Source organism: Cyanistes caeruleus, chromosome 7 (assembly GCF_971803275.1).
Source record: "Cyanistes caeruleus chromosome 7, bCyaCae1.hap1.1, whole genome shotgun sequence".
In the NCBI taxonomy this organism is placed as follows: Eukaryota; Metazoa; Chordata; class Aves; order Passeriformes; family Paridae; genus Cyanistes; species Cyanistes caeruleus.
This window is the reverse complement of record NC_141707.1, coordinates 15,789,719-15,816,395: the sequence shown is the minus strand read 5'-3', so window position 1 is coordinate 15,816,395 and position 26,677 is coordinate 15,789,719. Positions and strand designations below refer to the sequence as shown.

The 26,677-nt window shown below is 36.6% G+C and overlaps 1 protein-coding gene across 6 annotated transcripts; it reads right to left on the bottom strand.

The window, feature by feature from the left end:
- Nucleotides 1-184: 184 nt before the first annotated feature.
- DYTN (dystrotelin) lies at nt 185-22,903 on the bottom strand. Of its 6 annotated transcripts, none has more exons than XR_015289154.1 (16): nt 20,854-22,903; nt 18,759-18,833; nt 17,608-17,809; nt 15,477-15,562; nt 14,822-14,910; nt 14,666-14,713; nt 14,068-14,139; nt 13,564-13,727; nt 12,591-12,702; nt 10,310-10,455; nt 8,559-8,727; nt 6,818-6,888; nt 4,606-4,765; nt 3,484-3,955; nt 2,440-2,954; nt 185-2,330 (listed from the first exon to the last, which is right to left on the bottom strand). XR_015289154.1 is itself a non-coding variant. In XM_086897332.1 (16 exons), exons 1-15 carry the CDS (start codon nt 20,870-20,872, stop codon nt 2,851-2,853), a joined length of 1,989 nt encoding a protein of 662 aa, XP_086753458.1. In that variant the 5' UTR covers nt 20,873-22,903; the 3' UTR covers nt 185-2,330; nt 2,808-2,850. The 6 variants fall into 6 exon arrangements, 4 of the variants coding, with proteins under 4 accessions (XP_086753458.1, XP_086753461.1, XP_086753460.1 ...); XM_086897332.1 differs by having other exon boundaries at nt 2,808-2,954; XM_086897335.1 differs by adding an exon at nt 17,213-17,301 and having other exon boundaries at nt 185-2,954; nt 17,608-17,780; nt 20,854-21,070.
- Nucleotides 22,904-26,677: the final 3,774 nt, after the last annotated feature.

Genomic DNA, 26,677 nt, shown 5'->3' with positions numbered 1-26,677 from the left:
CAACTTGCAGAAATAGGTTCAAGTAACAAAACGTGTAAAGAAATCTTGAAATGGTTACAGGCCTGAACAAAATAAGGCTTAATCACAGTCCCATATAGGGAAATCCTGACTTAAGGAAGCAAATAAAAAACTCTAAGAGCAAACCATTTAAATGTTCAAGAGACGAGAGAACACTAAAGCAGGATAAACACAGGAACACACTGTTTATTGGCCAGCAACAGACCCCCAGTTGCGGACACAGGGTATGAGAATGCTTTGCTACTACGAGGGAGGGCAGCAGGCGCATTGTTACAACAGATCTGCTCTCTCCTCTACTGAAGTTGTTAATTAATTACATTGTTACAATATATCTAAAAGCCTCGTTGCAACTTTGTATCGATGTTAGATATTATATATCTTCACTCACAGTCCCTAAGGCTACCACAACCAGCACCTGACAAAGAGTGTTAAGGGCTGGATGCCCCTGGAGTAGAGCAGATGTTACCTGTTCCCATATGCTCCCAAACTCTAGAAAATGTGAGACCAGACAGATTATCTGAACAGGTCCTGTTTATTGAGATGCCTTCCACAGGGCTCTTTGGGCAGATACCAGTGCTTCCACTTTATATAGGTCCTACCTGCAACAAAAGGATCCCTCAGGAAACGGCTCATGGCAACTTTCTTCCTTCAGACAGAAATAGCACTATGGGCCAAGATGATATTTAATTGAATAATTTTTAACATTTAAATTAATTTTGCAATACTTCTCTGCTTCAATAAGCTTCTTAATTAATAGGCTGTAGCAAAATTCAGCCTCTGATGCAAAGGGCAGGAAAGGATATAGAGGCAAGACTGACAAAACAGATGAATCTCTAGGACAGATCACACTATGGAGAACATTTGGAAACTGCTGGTGTAAAGAGACAATCTGTGTTATTAATTGTTCTGAAATAAAAAAGGGGATGCAACTAACTACATTTAAACCCACAAGTGACAGAGTGAAAGTGATAAAAGTGTCTATATTAAAAAAAAGCAAGGGGTCTCCATATGAGATGAAAGTAGATCTGCTATACAGGAACATTTTAAAATGTCATTGTGTTTAAAGACAGGATATTGCCTTCTACCACTGTTCCTTATAAACTTCATGGCAGATCTTTGAGTGAGCTAGGATTGCTTTTGCAGATACTGTTCCTGGCTTACTGTTTCTCAGCCAGTGTGTCAGAAGAAGGATGGCATGGACATGTCTGACTGAAGTTCCTTCACTGTCAGCTGAACTGAATAACAACAAAATAAAGACCTTGTGATTTTGTCCCTTTCATCTTACAGGGATCTGTGAGCTAAACGACTGCTTCTTAGCATGGAAAATTCTTTAAGTATTTACATACTGACATGAAAGAAGGATTCATGGTAGTCCAGGAATATCTCTTTGTAAGAATTTGTGCTCCAGGTCTGTTCAACATTGCTTCAGACATTTGTTGCTACTGTTTCCAACTAAGTTTAATTCAGATGAAGTTTAAAGTTTCCAAGTTAAATTCAGAGGAACACACTAGAAGGAGATTTAAAGCCTCATCAGAAGCTGATGATCAACAATTAGGTTCCTTGGATTGTTGTGTGCATCTCTTGGCACTGGCATATTGCCAAAGCTACTAAACTTCTATCTCACAGTATGTTTATGTTATGACATGGATATATCCACTTTCCAATTACCTCATCACTATTTGTTCTCTGGAGTCCTCCCTCCTCCCTCAATAAGTTTCTTTTCTTTAATTTTCACCCTCTTTACACTTTGTTTGCTAGAGACAAATCATTTATTAGCTTCCAGTAGCATATGATTATTTCTTGCTGTAAAATTCTTGAGTGTCTGCAGGATGTGTCATTCAGGCCTCCTTTGACCAAAACTAGCAGAAAGAATGAGGAATGTTCATTAATCTTACTACCACAGTGTAAGGTCTTTCAAGAAGATAGCTGAGGTACTACCAACAGAAAATAAGATTTCTAGCCTCTTTAATGAATCAGGCAGTCCCTTTATCTTGATGATTATAACTCATTCTGAAAAATAAAACACAAGGAAAATCTATATGGAAAATCAATGTGGAGTTCTGTGCTAAGCAGCTTTTCTTAAGCCCTATGCTTTTCATTAGCCTTTTCAAATCATATCAACCTAAACATTGTTTGATTATATATGAAACAAAGCTTCAGAATATAAAACTTACCTAACTTTTCTCCCAGAACTTCCAAAAATATTTTGTTCTCACCTGAATGAAATTGATTTTCTTTGTAATCACAGAAAAAATTCTTTCTTGTCTTCTTTCTTGGAAAGCTGGTATCATTTCAGTGACATAACTAAAATCCTTAAAAATATGAAAATTTTCTCAAACCATAACTGGTTTTGAGCATAATAACTTACTTTTTTACTATTTTTATACACCTTCCACCAAAGAGTGATAGTAAATAACTCACTGTATATTTTTTTCTCTCTGAAGTGGTACTGAATAATTTCAGTTTCTCAGGTCTTTAAAGTCATTCTTTAAGGAAAAAAAAGTTCTCATTGTTGCTGGCATCAATGAATACAGCAACATTCCAAGGAAGTAACTTGACCATGGGATATCAACAGCTAAAGAGAGAGAAATGGGCAATCGTTTGCACTGCTGAGGAAGTCACAGCACAGGAGCTGGAGATCACCAACAGAAAAGCTACTCCACATACATAGCTCTCCAAAATGCTCCAGGTAAAGTCAGTAAATGCAGAAATCTGTCATGCTGTGTTATTACAGGCAACATCTGAGACACTTTAAACAGAGTATCTTTTAGAGACATGGCATCAATTACCATAAGTAGTTCACTGAAGTTGTAAGGTGAATGGTAGTTTCCATCATTTACAAGCTGGTGAAATTACTTGGTTGATGAGGTCAGAAAAGGACCTGCAAACATGCTCAGCTGTAGAGAAGAACTCCTGGTGCAAAGCACTTTGCTGGGCTGAAAAGTAAAACAGATTTTAAGTCTTTCCAAGCTTTTGGATGCTGTTAGAGCACTAGAAAACTCTTTATAAATCTCTAAGACCAGCTTTTTCTGTCATATTCCTTATTACATACTCATTATCAAAAGTGAGGCATCCTGAGTGTTGAACAAAGCTCTGCTGTGTAAGACCATTGTTTACAGAGGGGTTTTGTACTGATGGAAGTCTCCTAGGACTAGAGTTATAGTGTCACAGAAGTGGCAAGAGCAAAAACCTCTCATGCCCTCACCAGTTTAAGTTTGGTGTGATTGACTTAATTGACTGCCAAGGGTGATTATGTCTCAGGAGTTTTGATTCATCAAGTTCCAAATCAGTCCAACATTAGAGGCTATGTTTGGAATATGCTTTACCTTACAATATAGAATAATACTACAAAGGTTAAAGCAAGATTCTGAGTTTCCTCTGAGGGTTACATAATTATGAACAATATTATGGAGTAAACGGGATGAAGGTAAGAAAACAGTGTCAAGATGACTGGAGAACTTATACCTGGTTGGATTTGGAGAGACAATGTATCCTTCAGTTTGATCATTAGCAGTTCCAATTCCTCTCTGACTTCCCTCTCATCAGGTGGTATCTGCGTTGCAGTGGGAATAAGAACTGCACTCCCCATTCCACCAAGAGAGTTTTCTGTCAGTTTAGGCAGATATGTTTGTTTTTCTTTTGCTTTGTTATGCTGTCCCATAAAGGGTTTGTCACTCCGCAGGGACACTGACTCCAGTGGGTCATCTGAGAACATAAATTCCACTGCAGTGGGAACCTCAGGTGTCTGTAAAAGTTGCATTCTATTTACAGAGTTTGGGGGATTCAAACATTTCCATTCTGCACATGTTCTGGAAGCAGGCCTTATTTGGGCAGGATTTAATTCACCCTGCATTCTCCCTTCCAGCAGAACATGTGGATTTCTTGGCATTGTATTATGACACTGTGCAAAAGGATGCTCTGATGACTGCAACATGGTCTACAATAGACAAAACACAGAAAATATGTTGGTAAAATAATTGATATTTCAGTTTGTCAGTAGTACTAAAACAGCATTGCAGAAAATGCTACAAATATGTTGTAGGGGGGAAAGATGTAAGCATTTTATTTGAAATAAGGGCCTTTTAAGAATCTCAGAAATAATTGTAATTATAAGAATCAATATAATTGAAAACAAGTAAAATATTTTCTATAAGATGATTGTATTACATCCCAGTAAAAGACAGCAACTAGGAACAACATTTTATTTCTTCAATACCAGCACTTTGACTCTTCTCTGAAGAACAGACTGCAATGAAGTATCTAACACTTCTGTTGGAAACACTTATTGGAATATTCATTACTTTCATTGCAGTAGTATTTAAATGTGCTAGCATGGATATCTGTGCTAGATGCCAGATGTACACAGAATGACAAGGAAATCCCTACTGCAAAGACCTTATCTGCTTTCCCTGAAGAGAAGAACCTAAGATGAATGAAAATACAAGTGGAAGGTACACAAAATGGTATTAAGAGTGCTGGTCTACAGGAAAAGCAGTTGTTAGTGTTCAGTAATGGCTCATAACTGTGACAATTCCTGATATATTTATCACTATATATATATATTATCCTGATATATTATCACTATACCTTTACTTCTTCTTTCATGTGCTGCAGTGTCATTTGCAGGTTTTCATGGCTTACTCTCAGTCTTTGGAGTTTTGTCTCTATTTTGCAGGTTTTTTCTTCCTGGCAGTTACAAAGAAATTGCATTTTGTCCTTCCATTTTTTGAACTGCTTCTTCATATACCTACCAGAGATACAGGAGGGTGGGATTTTTGCTAGACCAGACATACACAAATATATGCAATCACAGAAATGAGCAAACACTTCAGCACTAACTTTATCCCCTTTACCTGTTCAGGAAATTTTTGTCAGCTTTGGGATTAGAGGCCAATATTTCAGAAGCCGGACTGTATCCATGGAATTAGCAAGAGCATTAATATTCCAGATGAGGAAATATGAGAACTGAGTAGAACTGTGGCCAGGATTGAACCTTGCATCCTGGGGTTTTACCTTTCCCACAAAGGTGGCTGTAACAGGAGAGACAATAGCAATCCCTCTGTATAGAAGCAAACTACTTATAGCAACTCCTGGCCTGCAAAAGATTCCCATTACTTGCCTGGGCAACAATAAAGTAAAAGCAGCTTCTACCCCTTTGATAGAGTTTTGTCTTGCTCGTGGTATTCTCTGCAGTTTCTTAAATGAAGCCAATAGCTTCTGCACAGGCCATTGAAAAAGGATTAGAAGTGCCACTGTCCCATGCACATCAGAGATTTAGAAATTAGCTACTCAGAGCACAGTATGACAGAAACACTACTCATAATTCTGTTCTAGTTGTGATTTCTCTAAGAAGTCAGGGTAGAAATAGTTTTGCTTTCCTCACAGCTGAGATGCAGACAGTAATGTTTTTGGACACTACATTAATAAACAATTGCTTCATATCACAGATCTGGATTAGTTATCTGCCTTGCTTAGTTACATTCAGAAGTTCACCTGATTCACTTTCTTTTGGTTATGCTTTAGCTTAGAGACAACAGCTCCATCAGTTTCACTTGAATTATGCAAGATCTGTCTAAATGGGGCAGCAAGTCAGACCATTTAAAATTATAATTAATAATACAGTGGTCCCTTATAACAACATTTGAGGGTTCTTCACTATAAAATGCTGTCCTCCTAAAACTAACTCAGAGCCCAGTTCTGTGGACAGGTGAATGCTGGAAGTTGGTCCACAAACAAGAATAAAGAGTTTCCCATGAGTAATATGATTCATTCACCCAGTTCTGTGATAAGCTCTGGGTCAAAGCAACATTATAGGAGCAGGTGTCCCAAATATCCTCTCAACAATTGCTAATCTAAAAGAAAGCTGAAGATCTTTGCCACATCTCTTTATTTTCCCAAGTGAGAACAGACTTCCAGTGAAATTGCAATTGTTTAACTCTAATCTTGGCATGCCCTTGTGTGAACTTGGAACAGCAATTGTACTTGGAATGAAAGGGAACAAGAACAGAGGGGACTGAACATACCAAAGGAAATAAAGAGAGCAGATTCAGGATCGAATTCTACACTTTACTGTAATTCCATCAATTTCAGTGGTCATAGGCATGGTTCTACAGAGAGTACATTTTATATACAACTAAAAAAACAAAGGAGGGGAAGGCAAAAATGCAAGTAAAAGGCAAGCATTCTTGCTCACACACCAACTTCCCCCCCTGCCATGTCACCCAAGCAAACAAGCCTCCAACAAGATTTTTAATTTAGGAATTATTATTTTACAATGTTAAAGATTTGACTATCAGAAGGAACTTCTGTTATAAGCTATAAACTTATAAGCTATATAAGCTGTGGTATACCAATAGTTATTGTATTCATCCTATTAATCTCTATTTGATGTAGAGCATAATTTTTAGAAAGAAATTCTACTTTGATTTAAAAGCTTCATGCAAATTATGAAATCTGTTTTGATTCATTCAGAGAAAATTTTGAAAAAGTATGATATTCTGGCATTTTTATGTGGAGGAACATCTTTTTGCCTAAAAATTACTTTTAGAAAAAAAGTAAATTAGCAATTGCAGAAATGCTGATGAAAGCAAACCAAAATGTTTTGCTTTGCCATTGTTTTTCCAGTCATCTTAATCTAAAATTTTTGTTGCAGAGTTTTCATTATTCATACTCATTTGATAAGAGTTTTTTTAATCTCAAAATCTCCAAAGTATGGAAAAAAATCATCTGTCTTCTAGCCCTCCAGCTGGAGCAGCACTGCCCACCAATCTTCAGGCAGTGTACAACTGCATTTACCTACCTGCTGTCACTGTGAATGCTTTTAATGGACTCACGCATTTTTAACACATCTGCTTCAAAAGAGGCTACTGTCTAAAAAAAAAAAAAGAAGTATCTGTTCATAACTTTATCAGCAATAGCATTTCATTTTTGCATGCAAGTTTTATTCTAGAAGTGCATGGCAAATTTTGGATTTGGTCTGTTTAACAGATTTACTAGTTAACCTTTTAATTTAGTGTATTACAATCAACTAATGCATTGAGGTATTTCTAATGGCTGGGAAAATTATTCTATAGAACAAGTTCTTTGTTCTATGACAAATTTAAGTGAATGAGAATTTGTTTGAAATTAGAACAAAATCCATACTCCCAAGAATTTCTGCAAAATGGAGTATTCTGATTTGGGAACAATCTCTCCCAAGTCCCACCAGTGCTTTGAGACAAGGAGATGGAGAAAGAGACTGTATGTAGAAGAGAAAATAGAAACACCTGCTCTTTAGATGGAAGTAGCATTCTCTGGACCATACAGAGAACAGTAGCCCAGAAGTCAAGGAGACAAACACTTTCCAGCTAAGATACCTTTGAGGCATGATGCAAGTTGTGTAGGAATCAGGGCTGCCAGGAAACTATGAGACTAAGAGCTGGATCTCCCAGGACCTCCATATTCATGGATTCTATTAAAAGCAATCATTGGACTTACTGTCTACATATTTTCAAAGTGGAAATAATCTGCACTATAAGATCTTAGAAATCAGTACAAAACTGCTCAAAAGGAATTCTCAGCTCAGAGAGAAAATAAACAAGAGAGCAATGCACCTGAGAGAATCCCAGCACAGGAATGCAAGTCCTATCCTGCTGCTTTATAAAATGACAAATGCCAACTGTCAAAATTTTATGTTTAAGCAATGTCTGCCCCAAACTTCTCCTGCAGATATCTGCTGCCTGGCACTATACCTTGAGCTGGGAAGCAGAGTTCTAAAAGACAGGTCTTCCAAAGGGCAGCACAGGAGTAGGAGCCAAAGGAATGACCTGACACACAGAGGCTAGCTCTGTGCTACTGCACCCCTTGGCTCCTGGGAAGAACGAGTGGATGACACAATCTGGTTAGAACACAACCCAGTGTTCCCTGTATTCTGAACCAACATCTCAGAAAACATAGAAACAAAAATTTGTTATGTGCTTATTTTTAGCTATTCTATCCTACCCATTCTTTCAGCATTGTTTCTTTGGAGGGAAGCTGGGAATGGTTTAATGGAGACCTTTTGTGCATCAGCTATTTTAGTTGGAGTGGACACTGCTCTGGGTTTATCCTAAGAGGGCCCATTCTGTCCTCTTGCTATTTCCATGGCAACAAAAGTGGCCTGAGTCTAATAGGAATTCAGACATTCTTCTTTGACATTTGCTTGCAGTAGGAAGACATGATGGCCTTTTTTACTGTCAGAATAGCAAGAGGACTCCAGACTCATCTAGACTTTAGTGTGCTACTCTATGACAGTTCAAAAAACCCCAAAGTAAATATTCCTACAAGTGCTTCTGAAGGTCGTGGAAGTTGAGGAACTAGTGACTAATCTTGGGAAATCTTGGGAAGATAACAAATTCAAACCTCACTAAGTTTACAGATGCCACATTTTTAATAAGCAAAAAATTAACAGAAAGGTGAAGCTGTCCATTAAATTTTCACTGGAATTAGAAGGCAATAAGATAATTAACTTGCTAGGTCTTCTTCCCAGCTTTAGTACTGTTACGGCTTCATGTTTTACTCACCTGAGCTATTGTCTTGCCTTGCTCTGGTGTCTTGTTGTTATTCTCACTCTTCTGCATTACAGTCCTGTTCTCAGGTATGAACCCGGCTGACTCTGGGACACAATTGTTCACTGGGAAAGACACATTTTCAGGACCTGGCAGTGATGAAGCACTGAATTCCACAGGAGGACTGTACACCAACAGGGAAGTAATGAGTAGGGAAAGGATCAGGACTCACATGCTTTTGCTACCCAGGATGACCCAAATGCAGAAAACTAATGCAGTGTAAATGGACAGAGTGATGTGCTATTGATTAAGCAAGAAATAAAGTTTAGCTATGCCTGCTGGCATATTCTGGTTGAAAGAATGAATTCCTGAAAACGAATTCCACTCTCCCAACAGAATCTCAGCAACAAGCTCTTCTTTCCACCCACTTTATTCTTAGTCCAATTTGCTGCTTCTGTTTTTGCTTCCTTTAGCCAAGAGTTAAATATATTAGGAAATTCAGCTACAAAAAATAGCAAAGTATCCTGCTGTTCAGTCCATCATATGCTAGGAAAAGCCTAGATGTTTATTAGCCCCACAGTGACACCTGTAACAGCAACCCCAGATTCTTTGTCTCATTGCTACCCAAGCAGTAGGTAAACAAACCCCTACAGAATTAAAGAGAAATCTCAATTGCTTCCAGAAAGATTAAAGTACATTCAAAATGATTAAATATTGTTTTGTTGCTGAATACAAGACAGGAAATATTAACAACAAAAGATGTTTTGCATTTCACCACATTCTAAAAAACAAACATTGAAACAATATTCTCCACGAGGATCACTGTAAATATCATCCATTGGTCTTACATAAAATATTGTTTTCTAACTGAAAACCTACTAGAGTAGAACAATCCAGTTTTATAAACAGATTTTTCTCCTCCTTCACATAAAGATGAAATTAATTATTTTAGAGAGGACTGACCATTTTTTCCCTATTTCAGCCTCACTGAAGCCTCATTTGGAGAACACATGTGAGATGCAAGACAGTTGCTAGATCTTTATACAAACAGGAAGGAATCTCACCCTTTGTATGTTGCTAGTGCTGATCTCCCTCCAGTTTCTATACTTAAGTATCAACCAGAATCTCATAGCAAGGAAGGAGAAACTACTGAGAAAATTCTGAACATGACCTCCAATGCTCACTATTAGCCACTATGACCAGTGGAAATACAGTAATGACTTTAAATATTAACCAAAGCAAAAGAAACAACTGGTCTGAAATAAGAGGAATGGTGAGATCATCTACTTGCTATTGGAATTCCACAGGCCTGCAATTTAGTGGGACTTGAGTAGAATGCTTGCCAGTGAATGCACTGTGGGTCATGTGTGGTAAGAATTCACAGTTAATTTCCAATGAATTTGTCACAGAGGAAGTGCTTAAAAACCCATGCAGTTGTAAAGGCAGCAAACATTTGCAATGCTTGATGCTAGACTGAATGTAAGAAACAGAGCAGAGTGAAAGAGACAACATAAGGAAGGAGGGAAGCAAGACACAAGCCTGTTATATTTTATAAGACAACTGATCATTAGGTTGTCAGCATGGTAACCATAGTTAAGCTACAGAACAACGTGCAGCAACTTCTCTTTTTAATAAAAAAATCATGACATGGTATCTCTCATAAAAAAATCCCTTGCTCAAAAGACATAATCAAGCAATATTCCACAGCCTGAAATTATAATTATTATAATTCAGAAATTATAAATTCATCTGAAACCTAAACTCACAAAGTCTTTTTGTGAGCAGGGAAGTGCCTCTCCTCCACTGACTCCAGAGCTGTCCTTCTCTGAGCCTCTTTCCTTCTGCAGCGCTCTTGAAACAGGTTGTTCCTGATAGTGCGGAGAAAGTGCTTTGCATTGGCCTTTGCTGACATCTATTGGAATGAGGGATAATAAAGAAGGAAGTGACTTTCCAAACAGATGCTGCCCAGAAACAGACATATTCCAAAGCAAAGGGCCACCTGTTCACCATCTGATGAGGCTCATGGCTACTATCTGAGCCCTAGAAGGGGAGCTGAAGTGGGTAATGCTGCAAGACCACAGCCAAGAACAGCTCCAATTCTTTTATGCAAAATACTGCCTGGATCAAAGGCAACCTGGAAATGCCTAACACAGGATTTTGGTAGTTACAATGATTAAGCTCACAGTCTCAGCAATAATTCTGCTGACTAGTATCTAAGACAAAATACTTTTATACAAGTATTTAAAAAAGTATAAAGCATTTGTAGATATAGCCTTCCATGGCTCACTCTCACAGAATACAGTAAAATACACATTCATTTATCACAGGAATGACAGGCTCATGTAGAACAATTAAGCCCAGTAGCTGTACTATTGGAGGATTCAAACCAGTTCTGCCCCAGGTGACTGCTGTAGAACATGGGGTGAGCCCTGACAGACTGAACAGGAAAACAAAGAAAACACACCATATGCCTCCTAGTGCTTCTTAACGTGGTAGTAACATTACCACAAGGTGTCAGCAGGGTAAGGAAAAACTCTGGTGATATTTCAAACCCCCACTCAGCAGCTCAATCTCTGATAAAGAGTGTAAAAATTTACCCAGGTAAGCACAGCATCTGCTAAGAGTGGAAGGTATGGGGATAGCAACTTACTGCTGATTATTTGAAGTCCAACAAAACAGATACAAAAATGGTATCTGTCATAGTGAGTAGATTATCTTTTAAATTTTGGTATAGATTTTGGCCTGCATTGTAATATTTGGCCTATAAAGTAATATGTACAGGGTTTGTGTTAGAGTAGGGCTTAATAAAGGAAACCGAAGTTCAGTGATTAAATTGCAATTCTGCAGCAACAATGTGGCTGCAATCCAGATTGCAACATCTCCTGTCTTGCTTTATCTCTCTTGCCCTTCCTTTTGGCGCTTCCACAAACACACACTCCCATTCACTCTCCATTCACACTAATTTTAATGTCTCTACTTTGAAATCTCTTCATGAGGAGGTCAGTTAATATTTGATTTTCCTACTTTCTCACAGATGGAATATGAGGAAGAATATTTGGAGGACTGAACTGTTATTTTTAATGCAGATATTGAGCATCCAGATATAATTTCTCACAACATTAGCAACAGGGTTTTGTTTTCAAGCAGAGAGCAATGAACTGGCAAGAGTATAATGCTAACCCAGACAATGCGTGACAAGAGCAATCTAACAGTCTTTAGTTTTAGTGCAGCCACTGGCTGCCCAGGTATCTTTCACATTAACTGCAGAGGATTGGGAAGGAGACCAGGAGATACAGATTTCTAGGGAAACTTTCTTAAGTGCTTTCCAGCTCATTTACTGGAACAGAAAGATGCTGTGATACAGATCCACAAAAAGCCCCAACTGCTGCTGTGTGCTGCTGCTGCTGTGCGCACAATCTGGAATCTCCTGCTCAAAGCAGAATCTGGTCTTCCAAACACAAATTCCCAGTGTTGCACTTTGCCATTAATATGATGATAGCATAAGTTGTAACAGAATCCAGGTATGTGGTCTTACTTGGGCACATGCTGCCTCTTTGTGCTGTATCTCTAACTTAGAGAAACAAATGAATCAGAAAGGTTTACAATAAAGTGGAAAAACTGAAGACATTCAGAAAAGACAGAAAAAGAAAGACATTTTATGCAGGAGTTTGTATAACTTTAGGATTAATTAATTTCTGGATGAGTCTGCATTGGGATTGGAATGAAGGAATATTGGGACATTGAGGGGACTTTTATAGGTTTATCTGCTAACAAAAAACTTGCCATAAAATTCCTGAAGAAGAAGACTTGCACTGGGATATTTCATAGCCTATTCAGTTACTTCAAAACAAAACACTCATTCTAAAGTTAGAAGCCTGCTTTTGTCCTTTTCCTGTCTCCCTGTTACCAAACTAATAATGCTAATATGTCATGGCTGTTATGGCTAATACACACATAATTTTATAATACATGTAGTTCAAGAATCTACTGCCTACTTGCCTACATGAAGAACCTCAAGAGGGAAATGAACAAGTACAATAGGACTACCTGCACACAGTGTTCCATAACAGGATGTGATCTCTTGTGTGGTTTGCAGAGACGGCCAGTGAAATAGCAGGCTTGGCAAAGGTCAAAATTGAGACACTTTAAACAGCGATACCTGTGAGGGAAAACAAAGGGATTTATTTACCTCCCCACAAGTAAGAACTTGGTGTAAGTAAAAGTGATTACTGGAAACCCAGATCCCTGGGCCTGAAATGCAAAGTAACATCTTTGTTAGAATAATGACTTTCCTCAGCGTTCTCTGAATTCAAGTTGTTTTGTCCAAATGATTGTGGACTTTTCTCCTAACCCACCAATGGTTTTGATCTTATTTATTTGCTGCATTCAAATGCAGCCCATAGAAGAAACCATTGTTCTAGCACCATTTCCCATTTTTCAGAATGAAGTTACAAGTTCTTATGCTTCTTATGCACCAGCTTACCTCTATTTGCTGCTCCCATGGAACTGTAATATTGATAGGATAGAATTCATAAACAAAAACCTAAAAATACAAGAAACTAAACCTGCAAGCTTACTATTAGTGAGAATATAGTAACAGTAAAATGCTTTTCTGAGCATTCTGGTCAGAAGGTAATGGATAGTGTCCTTTTTATACCACTATGCCATTTTATACCATTACTTAGATGACAAGACGCTAAGATGGAAAACTTAACCAGCTAGTTAATACAATTTGTTACAAAAAAATTACTAAAGAATGAGATACACAGGTTTAATTTGCTTTATCTTTGGACTGCCAATTTACCTTTGGCAAGATTTCATAGTCATGTCTGTGCTAGTGAGCTAAAGAGAAGTAGGATGAAGGGTTCAGTATTAGACTGCACTTGTTCTCCCTATCCCTCTTTTCTGGTTAAATTAGATTATGTCCAAAGTTTGTTACTTAGTATTTCAGTTACAGCCTATAAGGTATGTAAACAATGGTAAGAACTAATTATGCGGATGCCAAAGACCACTGACACACCTGATGCCTGTAATGGGGAAAACATTGCAGACTCTGCATTTAGCTTGATGAGAAACCATTTCTGTGGCTGATAATCTGTAACATGTAGGGAGCCACAGGAGAACAGCAGGCTCTGATCTCAGCCAAGACAGGAATTTTTCTTCAACAATAGCAGCATTCAAAACCTAGAAAAAATACATGTCTCAAGATCATACATTGAAAAAAACTGGTGTTTCATCTATAATCTCTAATAAAAGCTCTGATATTGGATTTTGCTGGCATAAATTTTCTATTCATGTAAAATATTACTGGGTTCCAAAGGTTTTGAAATAAATGCAAGAGTCCTCAGTAGTATCTTACTGAGATTTTTTTCTATAGATACAAATCCTCCCATACTGTGAGACTGATGATCAGCCCTGAGTCTTACAAGTAGATACTTGGGGATGTTATGTGGTGATACACTTGAAGTTTTAATCAATCAACAACATTCAGAATAATTTCCCAGGACATCAGAATTTCACTCACCCCATGGAAACAGTCATGAATCGCAATTTCCACACAAGACAGAGTGCAGCCTTCTCCCACAATGGCTGGGATCTACATCAAGAAGAAAGGCTCAGAATCACCTCAATAAAAAACAGATGTTCCCATCATGCTCTGCTGTGATAGTGACAGCACACAGATGGTGAAGTATCTATAGCAATGTCATTTCATACACTGTTCTGAAGAAAACCCATTCACATTCATACCATCAGTACACAGTTTTACAGTTCAGGGTGTGTCAGAATGATTTGTTTCCAACTCACTTACTGTAATGGATAAACATACTATGTTTCCATAGTATGGAAATACCGAAGGACACTGAGTTTAAATCTCAGAGGTCATTTTCAGATCCCATTTTCAGCACCAGTTCAGCTGGAAATACCTGTACGTTAAGGAAACTTGCTGCAACTACAAGCTATTCTACTGAGTACAGATACCTGAATTTTGGAGTTGCTTTAGGAACAGTTGTATCCAGTTGTTTCCAGGACCCATAAGCTCAGGCAACATGAATGCAAAGAGGCAATCTCTAATGCAAGTGGTTATTTTGAGAAAAGGAACAGAATTTGATTATTTTACCTACTTTGCATGATAGCTCCCTATGTCCACAGTGTCTTATTAACTTTGGTCCCTGATAAGATAATCAAATGTAAAAAGTATCAGTCATGAGGGGTTTTTTTCTCCTAGGTTAGTACACTCCTACAAAATCTGCTATGTAACAGCACTGCAGCAACAATACCTGATTTAAGTCTGTTAGCAGGCTTCTCAGGGCACTGCGGGTAATCAAGGTCTCCTTCCCATCAGGGACAGCATAAAACTGGAAGAAAGCTGAAAACAAGGAAAAAAAACCCTGGAATCCTGGCAGAGCAACGACTCTCTTCAAGCTATCTCCAAACTGCCATGGTAATTGCAGTCTAACAAATCAACCCCTCAAGAAAGTTGCACTTTATTATGTACCTAACAGGCTATCAGTGACTGCCATGACCATACTTCTCCCTATAGTGAGGGAAAGAAAATAAAAGCAAGGAAGAAAGCAACAAACTCACTCTTACAACATTAGGAAATATATTAAAATATGCTTATACAAGAAGTGCTCTATTTAAATTGTGAATTGCTAATTAAAACCATGGGGTTTCTGTTCTTTTCTGCTAGGCAAATAGAAGCTCTACTTAAACTTTACTATGACCTCTTCAGAGGCTCTTTATTGCAAAGATGGCTACAGATATTGATTGAAAAGCATTATTCTGCATCAACCTTTCTCTATAACTAAGCGGTCAACATGATATACTTTTTTCATGGCAGAGCTGAATTTTCTTTTAAAATAAAAAATTACAATGGAAATTTTCCTCAGTGTTCAGTATTTCAGGCAGTGTATAAAATCATACATTTCCCACCTCTGTATTTAGCCAGTAGAGTGTCTCCTGAAAGCGAAATTAAGGCAGCAGCAGCAGATCTAGTTTTGATATACCCTGTTCCAGACCTAGGAAAATGAAATAAGTTACTCTACATTCACTGAGAATAAAAAGACTGAAACTTCTAAAGAATAGAATACTACTATGTAGGAAGAAAACTTCAAAACAAGTATCCTTTTTATATATATATTAATGTATAAATATAAATATATAAATGTATCCAAAGAAACATTTGAGTGATATTTTATGTCTAGAACACTTTATCACTGAACATAACTTCAGAGTTAACTGTTCCAAGATACCATGCAATCATAAAATAAAAAGATATCTCCTTCAAAGACTTCACATTCCAAATAAAATGTAATTTTACATTTACAGTGTATGTTCTACTTTTTTGTTTGTTTGTTTTTGGAAAGCCTTCCCAAATACAGTAGTGAATTAAGGATAAAATCTGAGTTTCACATATCTTATCAGGCAGCTCCACTATGGCCCCAGTAGTCTGCACTGAGCTTCTCTTGGGCTGATTACACTTAATTTCACTGAAACTCAGTTTAATCAAAAGGATATATAGAGGAGCAGGACATTTAGTTTTGACCATTGTATAATAAATAATGTAGATTTAGAACCCAATTTTGTGACATAGGCACCAAATGAAAAACACTATTTTTTTTTTGTGAAGCTAATGCAGATATTAATCAGAAACCACAAATCAGGAAATCCTGCAAATCTATATTTAAGATATTACTTTTGTAAAGCTTAAAAATATTGTTACATAAAACTGTTTTCAAGAGTCTTAGATAAACCCACATTGTGTAAAGCTGCAATATAGTGTCTAAAGCATGAACTGCATGGAAAAATGTTGTTTTTCCAGAAATTTCAAAGGAAAAACTCCAAGACTAAAGCTAAAGTACACAATCAAATTCCCTTAAGATATTTATGCAAGCTTATTAAGTAAACTACCACACAAACATGGAAAATTCCTACGTGCTCCTCCTATGAAATACTTTCCAGTGTTTATAGTGGAGAACAGCACTCTACAGAGAAAACATGATTAGAAAATTTTAAGAAGCTTTTTCTATCTTATATACACTTCAAGAAATTCGTGAAATTATTTTTAAAAAAAGAAATAGCAGCAAAAAGAAAATGACAGAGTCCTAGGAAAACAGACTAAAAGACCAAGATAGACCTCTTAAGAAGCTTCTTTTAAATAATTTTCCTACAGTGCACACAAATTACAAAATACGCTTGATGTTTCTAGCTTTGTCTCTTAATATACTGTTTATTCTTAGCCTTAATTGATTATTTTATGAAAAGAATTGATAAAGCTGGACCTTAAGCAGTAGTGATCATATGAGCAATGAATAATACTTCAAGAAAAATCCTGCAGAACACCTACATCTCATTTACTTTCAGTAAAAAACTTTGCTGATGTAGATGGGAAAAATTTCACCTGTGGTAAATAACTTGTACAATGAACTTTGTGTTTTAAATCCGATAGAATCACAAACCAATCCTGCCTTTAGTGAATTAACTCATTCACAAATAATACATAAGAAAAATACACTCTGAGAGCTGTTTCCTTATTATTTTCAGAAACTTTGCTATTCACTAATCTGCTCATCTTAGTTATGAGACATCAATTTTGTTTCATAATTGGTAGATTAACTTTTTAAGGCTGAGAAAAATGAATAACGAAAAGTGACTGGCAAATTCCTGACCTGTGCATGGGTACTGTTCTCCAGATGCAAATATGGATTCTTTTTTAGGAGTATACCAAATTATCTTGGAAGTCAGAAGAAGAACTACTCTGTAAAGGTTTTCAGAGAAAAAGTCAGCATGAACTGGCAAAAGTCTGGATTTCCAGACTACTCTTTTTCTGATGTAGTTTTGTGACTCATATTTCTACAGCTGAACTACCCCTAGTTTTCATACAAAGCAAAACAGATCAAAATGGGAGTGTTTCACACAGAAATTGTGTGAGAGTGGTAGAAACAGACTTAATCTAGCAATACTTGGGATTACTTGGAGCAATATGATCTTTAAGGTCCCATCCAAAAAAACATTCTTTGTGTCTATGGTACTTCAATGGATCTACATTTATTCTTCTTCTCACCTGTCATACATGGCAACCAGCAAGCTAAATGTGAATTCAGCAGCTCTTGGATCTACCTGGCCTGGTTTTTCTAATCTTGTCCTTTGGAACAGTTTCATCAGCATTCTAGAGATTTGCTGCATGTTCAGTGAAATCCTCTCTTCCTTCTGGCTTTGTTCACTTGATAGGATGTGCTGAATCAGAGAAACATCAATCAAATCCACTGTGGGAAAATTAAGGAAGAAATGAATGAAGGTTCATGCCTTTTCATGAATAGAAGCATGACTATTTTTTTATCAGAAATGCCTTGCTAAAACAAGTCTATAAAATGAAGCCTAAAACAGTACACCATATACAAAGAAAACCAGTACCAGTATGAATTGGTACTTCCACACTGACACAGAGCATCAAGCAGATAAACCATATTAGGGCTGAGACCAGACTAAAAATATTCATAAGAGAGCATCCCCAAATGAAAGAAATATATCCAAGGCAAACAAACTAGTCAGCCTCTCTGTGATACCCTGAAGACCTCACTTGCAATATTGTGCATTTTCAGCAACACACAGTTTCAAATGGAAAATTCAGGATTTCCATGAAATTTAGCTCAATATGGAATTTACATTCAGTAATTTCAAAGTGAGCTAGGTGACTGGGATTTTGTTGCACAACTCTGCTTGCACTGAATTCTCCCTCACTTCAAAGACAGGGAGAATGGATACTAATGGAGTTTTCTGGTCTATCATATTCTATTTTGCTTTCATTAATTCTTATAGTCCAGTCAATGCATTTTCAATAAGCCATGGTTATTTCTAATAAATCAGTTCCTAAGAAACACATTAGAATTTGACTTTTCATGACCATAATAATACACAGATAAAGATTAATAATTGTCCTTGATGTCTACATAGCAGGGTTGCAGATTGTAAAAATAATTTGATTCTCTCATAATTTTAGAATTTCAGTAATGTATTTCCGTTGACATTCAAAAGGAAAAAAAATCAATTTGTATATGAAGCACTACCTAGATCTTAAGTGTTCATAATCCGTTCTAAAACTCTAAGGTGGAAAAGGAGAGAGCAAAGTAGCACAATAACTCATGGTGACCACAACACAAATTTTATACAGATTCTCCTCTCTGTAAACACATAAGATTCTCTTTGACTACTAACACTGGCAAAGACTTTGTACTGAGCGTAGTTTTAGGGCTGTTCTGTATACGGAGCTCTGAACACCATTGAAGGCCTCTGTGAAAGAAAACAAACACACATTACAATAGAGTGATTCATTCAAAACTAACTAAAACTCAAAACAACCAAATTTGGAGTTTCAAGTTGATCAGCACTCTGAAGGAATATTTGGAGAAAAAAAAAAGAAAACAAAAATGAAGCATTTTCTTTTTTTTTTCAAATAACTTTGTGGGGTGAAGAGTCTTCTTGTAAACAGTGAGTAAACAGATTTTAACATAGAGATCATATCTGCTTCTTTGAGAATCAAGTTTATTCATAGATCAGAACAAGGCCTGTGAGGGTTATGCACTGCACATACTTTTAACCAATATCATAATGAAATACTATTTCTTCAGGCAAATAGGTTTTTTGATCAGAGATGCTCTTCTGCAAGGAAGTTTGTCAGTTGCAGAGCAGGGTTATTGTTTTGGATGCATATTGTTTCAAGCACTAAGCAAATCTTCTGTCAAGATCAAGATGTGGGATTCTTGCAGAAGAAGAAAAGACATTTACTATAGTAAATTACTTTTGACATCTCTGTTTAGAAAACCTACCCAATATCCTTAACCAAATCCATACCCTTATATGATTTCAGCTTATTTCTTTAACATCACTAAAGGTTGTTTTTCTGAGTGGAAAATAAGACATGCTGACCATGACCTATGCCTGATACTTTGCACACGTAACTTGAACTTCAAGACAAAAAAACAAGGCTTGTTCACTAAACTTCAGAAACTAGAAAGGGATTTATCTGTTATCCTTCTGTCCTCAGAGACCCTTTCTCCCTGTACTTCAGAAAGGAAGAATTACACACAGTAGGTTAAGGTTAAAGATAAGCAATAAATACGTATAAATGAAAATACTTCACCTGTTCAGTCTGGAAAGGAACCAATCTGTGTGCAATGGTTTCCAAAAAGTACACCAGATTAATATTAATAGTCAGCAAATTATGGGCTCTGCTGGTTCCCAGATGCTGTCTAAGCTATAGAAAGATGCCAATAACTGCTATACCATCTGTTTAGTTCTGCTCTTGTCATACTATGTTTTGTGATATTATTTGGAGATGTAGTGTAGCATGTCATACGTGAAAAATGAGTTTTGACTTCCATGCATCATCAGTTCCCTTTCCTCAATAAACTGATCCAAAGCCCTTCTGAAAGCAACAGAACAACTCCCACAGTTTTCAGTAGGCTACGGCTTAAGTTCCAAATGCTTATTTTCAAATACAAATGCTAGAAATATACATATGATTCAACTCAAACACCTTCCATCCACAAGATGATTTTCGAAGTGAAGGGAATCTGTTTTACTAACCATCTGCTACTTAATTCGAGTCCACCCTTACAGACAAAATGTGGCCCCAAAGTGGGGCATTCTGTGCCTGTCAAGCACAGTTCCAGAATTAACTTGTGAGGACACATGAGTAAAATAGTAAAGCATTTTAAAATTATTATTGATGAGAGGCTATTTAGGGACGTTATAATCCTTCATTTCTCACAGGAAGGGAGCTTTCCCTCTGGACAGAAAACCAGGATGTAATCATTCTGCTGTGGGTCAAATTTCACCTCAAGAAGTATAAATGCCCTTTGCTGAGTAGCAGACAAAGGAGTTCCTAAACACACAGAAGTCTGGTGATTCCTGACATCTTCAGCTGGTTACCTGCAATTCTGAATTTTGAACTAATTGCTCTGTGGCAGATGAGGTACCTGCTGAGACTTTGCATTGAAAAAGGGAGTGTATGGCCATCCTTCATGCCTATTCCAAAGCACGGAAAAAAACTTAGCATTTAGTATAAATTAGGGATCATGGGCCTGTGTGCCTGACCATTCCATAAACCGGTGTGATAATGGCAAGGAAGGTGTCAGGACAGATCAAACAATAAAAGTAGGACATTACAGCTGTGTAATCTGTCATTTAAGTGCTACAGCACAGAGATTCTCAAGGTGGCATGATTTCATTAAAATTCAGTAGTTTCTGTTCAAAAAGACACAGAAATTCCTTTTGAGAAAAGTTGGGAAAAAATAAGAAAAATCCTTACCCCTCAAGTCTGGATCCATTTGAAATTAACAGATGGCATTAGGCATTCTATAACAAAACAAACCAAAGTGTAAAACCACATATTCTAGGCAGAGACATATCGAACCATTCAAATTAAACCTTTTAATCTGAACAATTCACTGTATGCACTTCAGAAATTAAATTAAACAGATTTACATTAAACAAAATCATTTTGGTGCCATGTGCAGAAAAATTCCAGCAAATTGCAAGCTCTCTGCTTAGCACAATATAGGAGTAATTCAAGTAACAGTAAAATTGTAGCAGGGAAAAACCAATCCTCAAAACTGTTTTAAGTACAGGAGCTGACATCTTTCACTATTAAGAGCCCAAATTTTACATGCAGGGTTACTACACAGTTCATAGTGTACAATTTCAGGTCACAGAGGGCATATCTACACCAGACTCTTTCCAAGATTCATTGATTGCAATTACTCAAAAGTATTTTCTAAAATTTTCAAGCAGAATTAAAGTTTTAGGCTGAGCTGGCATTATTTCTTTCTGAGCTGATTCAGAAGGGGAAAAGGAAGCTTAACCATGAATATACTTATTTAAACAACTGTGAAAGCAGAAGTAGTTATGTCCCTGTAACAATGGAAACTGAATGTCTCCCCTCAGGATTTATTTCACTAATGCTCTAAAGTACATCACATTTCCAATCACAGAAATATAAACATTAATTTACTGCAGCAACTACCTTTCAGCTAACACTGCAGTTTCAAAGCACTAGGTATAATGGATCTAAGCCACACAAGATTCCAAAGGCCATCTATGTGGCTTATTGTGCAGAACAAAGTGAAAGTTTGCTCAAATAAATAAAAATTAGATAGCTGGAAATTATCCAAAACTTAAGTAAAAAAATTGTTGTTAAATCTGAACTTAAACATATGCTCACTTCTTACATTTGATGTAATCATTGATGATTTGTCATAAACATGACAGAATACTGGCCAATTATGAAGTGTAAGTATTCAATGATATAAAATTATTGAGTCTACCATAAATATGCTTCTCACCATTTTAATTGGTGAAAGCTGCAACTTTGTGTTTCTGTCCCTAAATTTCAGTCATAACCTAAATTTAGATACTTAAAATACTGAGATACAGATCTGCTTTAATAGTCTTTTTCATTCAAGACTATAATGCCACAATTTTTATTGTAGTCCTTCTTTGAAAGAAATACCACTATGCTTCTTTTCCACTCTTCTATTTTCTTTCTTACTAAGGCTTCTGCAGAACTACAGCTCTGACCAGCATTTACACAGGCACCTAAGTTTGCCTATAGATATATATTCATATGCAATATATATGAAAATACGATACAGCTGTTCCTAAAATAGCTGCAATAGTAAGAGCCTCTGCCATAGCTTGACAGAAAAGTTCATGTACAGAAATCAATGAAATCAGAAGACACAGAGCAATGAATTAAACATTGGTGTTGGTGAAAGCTACATGTAGTAATCTAGAAGGTAGACTTAGACACACACAGCTTGCCTTCTTTATTTTCTCCGTACCAGAGGTACATAAAATAAAGAAACTGGATGGGATCAATATAAAAATTTCCAGATTAAACTCACTTAAATTAGAAGTCATTAGAATTTGCTTACTCAAATAAGAACAGATCTACTGACTTACTGAGTTATACAGCATGCATAATCTATGAGTGCTTGATACTTACTGTAAGATGACCAGATCTCTATCCAGTACAGCACAAGGTCTAACATTTAAATTACCCACATGGAAAACCACTCTATAGTCTTGTCCTAGGTTATTAATGGTCTCAAAGTTAACCATGTGTTTATGTGTTTTACCAAACTGGCCATCATTGTACAGCATCATATGTTTGAATCCTCCCTCCAAAAATTTATGGAAGACATTATTAATGTATGTACTGTCTACATTTTCATACACAAAACTCTGCAGACAGTCCAGATCTCTACTGCTGTAGGAGTGTCTGGGTGAAATGAAGAGAATCTACTTTAGTATTAGCACATGAATAGAATATGAAAGCAGAAGCAGTGTCTGCTGCCTATGTAATCTGAAGTAACTTTGCCCATTGACACACTATTTCAGTTAATTTGTTATATTTCAGTTTCTTGTGTGCTTTAATAGTGAAAATCACTTTAGAAAACAAACAAAAAACAAAAATTATGTACAAATGTTCAGGAAATAAATTGTTACAGTTAACAATCCTGGTCCCATTAACATGAATACTCTTATGTGCACAACAAAGAGAGCCTTTTTCTTGACTCTTAGTGGAATGCGAAAGAAAATTACTTATATGTACTTTGCCTTACAAAGGTTCTCAGAATATGTACTTTAGCAAATAAAATGTATTTTGAAGCATGCTACATAATTAAATTAAAGTACAGAGAAAGACAAGCCACATGAAGGCAGAAACCTCCCAGCAGATCAATTGACTTGATCAGAGACTTTTCTTCTTTTGAAATCAGACAACTTATGATCAACATCTTAAATATGCACAAAAGAACCTACAATTACTTTTGTTTCCTGTGAAGGGTGAAAACATTCTATGTTTTGTTCAAAGGCCAAAATTATTGTCTCCCCTTAAATACAGTAGCTGTGCTTACCTTCCTCTCATTACTTACTAAAGGTCCAGAAGTCAGATGACATCGCCAGAGAAGTCCAGTAGTTTTACAGCACTTAAAAGTTGACTTCAAGACACAGTTCTAAAGGTTTTGCTTTTAAATTAAAGCTGCTCACAACAAATGCCTAGCAAAGGCCCAGATCAAAGTATCAGGTAATTGTCTAAGCAGTCAAAACAGAGAACACTAATTAATTAGTAATAAATATCCTGAATAATTAAAGATAAAACTTCTTTGATCTTTGTTTCAAAGTGCCTCTTTTTTTATGGTTGGAGTGCAATATTTCTATATTGAGAGGCCTTTACTAAGCATCTCCCGGTTGCTGAGAAACTGTTGCTATAGAGATTGAAAATGAGGTAGAAGCTGACACAGTAATGCATAAAGCACAATGTGCTGTAACAAAGAGTTGGGGCAGCTATACAAAGAAGAAAAATAGTAAGCCCTAGTGGTAATGTCCAAGAGCAAGAATTGCTCAGACCAACCACAAAGCTCTTCAGTACACCCAAATGCTAAGGTTTATGAGTAATCTATACGTAACATTTGTAAGACACATACAACTTAAAGCCCTTTTTCATTAATTTTTCAACAGTTACCATAACACCCAGATAGCGGAGTCCTCAATATCATGAATATCCTGCATACACAGCATGACTTAGAGACTCATGAAAAAATATGTCCCAGAAATTGCTTATTACTTATAGAAAACCCAAACTTACTGATGACTAAGTCAATTGCTGTTTTACAACTGTAACCAGTTTTGAATACGTTACCATATTTTAGCTTTCCTATTTTTTTTCTTTCTTTTTCTCCTAAACAAAAGCTAAGGAAAAAAGCTTTTCCATTCACTTTTGCTTCAATGAGGAAAGACCTGAATTTCCATGCAGACCACTAGACAAATCCAGTTAGAATAATTTAGGATACACGAGACATCCCAAGCAGCTTTTTCTTTCTGCTCCCAGCCTCTGAGAAGAGAGGTTTTCAGCTGGTGATTCAGAAGTCAGATAAGCCTACTTATATATTGCAGGAAGCGTTATTTTCCCTCTCATTAACCGCTGTGTAGTGTTGGTGCTTGAAGTGCAGTTTGTTTGAACTATCTCGACAGGCAGAATAAAAAAATTCAAAGAGTAAGATTGCTAAAGTCTGTTCATATAGAAAAAGCCCAAATGTAAATACACATTAGAGAAGATAACTTTTCTATCTTGGAGGAGGAATTATAGAAAAATCAGGTAGTTTGTAGAGACTACTAGTAGCATCCCTCCCTGCTATTTTCTCCTGCGACATCTGCCTCCAGATGCTCCTCAGAAACTCAGCCAATCTCCTGTGCATACACTACTGGAAACTAATTCCCTGGAGATCACTTATCCATTAAATGAATGGTTCCTAACCCTTGTCTTCAAGACTTTTTACAACACCTACCTCTACAATTTCCATGTGAACTCTCATGAAGATACTTAGAATAACATCTCAGTCCCTCTAAATGTTGCTTCTCCCATATACACTTTACACAGAACCCTACATTCTCCCAGATCGCTTGTGATACCCCAGGTTTCTGAGCTCCTCTTCCAAAGACCAATGAGACATCCCTCCTAGTCCTGTCCTACTCAGCCAGTAACTTCTCTTGGTTTCCTCATATAAGAGGTCTTCCCCTATTCAGAGCTTGAAACTCCATTTGAACAGAAATAATTAATTCATTGAAAATGTATGTAACTGATTCAAAGAACAGGAAGCTTTCTATTTTGTTTTAAACATATATGATAAAAAATTAGCAAGTACAGAAACGTTTCATTAACACAGTCTCCATTTAAGACACCAAAGATCCAAGTAGAAGTGGATCCACAATTCTCTTTAAACAAGAATTTAATTATTTTGACTTAAAACACACAAGTATTCTCTTGAAACTCATGAAATAAGTAAGAAAAACATGGAAATAAAGATGAACTTATCACTTTGGAGATGTATAAACATATTTCTATGTTAAAAACAATTTTGCCCAAGAAGATACTTTATTACAAAAAGTACTGTGTTTCAGTACCTCTGAAAAAAAAATTTTGGAATTATAGAACTTCTACTCTGTATGTGACAGTCCTGCTCAAGATTTTCATATGAACATTTTAGGCATTAAACTATATTTTAACAATAATTTATTGGTCTGAAGAAATAAGTGGTTGAATGCAAATGAAATCCTAGACTCATTAAAATCAGTAGGAACTTTACTTTGGTCTACAGGTTAAAAATGTTACATTCACACTGGATTTGAAATATTTTTTCACCTAGAGATTTCCCGGGGTTTTTAATGAGGAAAATACTGCAAAAGCTACAGCAGTGTTTAGACTTCCTTTTTAGTTTGCTCTTTTGAGCAATGGAAACAATATTTTAATAAGGGAACTTTCAGAATTTTCTCTTCCAGACGACTCTAGTTACTCTAGATAAACTGACCCAGTAGGCAAGGTTTCCATTTCTGTACAAAAAAGGAAAAACACAAGCTATTTTTGCTAGCCTCCTAAAATACTTCTGCATGCAAGGACATAAAGCAGGACACTTTGGGAATACTTGATCACCTGACACTGATGTCACAAGAGAAGGCCACAACTGAGCACATTGCTGCTACCAGTGGGAAGGCCTCTGCTTAGCATTTAAAGCACAAGAGGAACAGGACAGCTCTACAAAACAGCAGTACCACACAAGTAGAGAGCAGACACTCTTATCTAATTGGGAATTCCCTGTCTGGGTTAAACAAGGTCATGATTAGCCAAATAATTAAATTCTGTGTTCATCAAGGATATCTTTTTGTGTCTGTAGTCCTTTCTAAAGAAACAAGCATGGATGACCAAAAGGCTTTATGCTTCAGTAGAGGCTCTGGGCATCTAACTCTGAATAGTTTCCCCATTCTTCAGCCTGTCCTTAATGGCGAACAGCTCATAGTACAGAAAGGGCTGATATAAAAGCACTGGAAAGAATCTGAAGGGAGGGAGAAAGAAAATAAACTAGGGAAAAGGTCTGTAGGAATGAAAATGAGAAAGAAATGGTGAGAACATTGGAAAAGTGCAGGAATTTCACAACCTGAAAATAGAGAAAAAGTGAAAAAACAAAACTAAAACAAACTTTAGTGTCCATCTGTTCTTATTTTGATGAATGAGGACAGAGAACTTTAAAAGCAAATTAAATAGGAAAAGCAACAGAGAAACACGAGAAACACTTGGA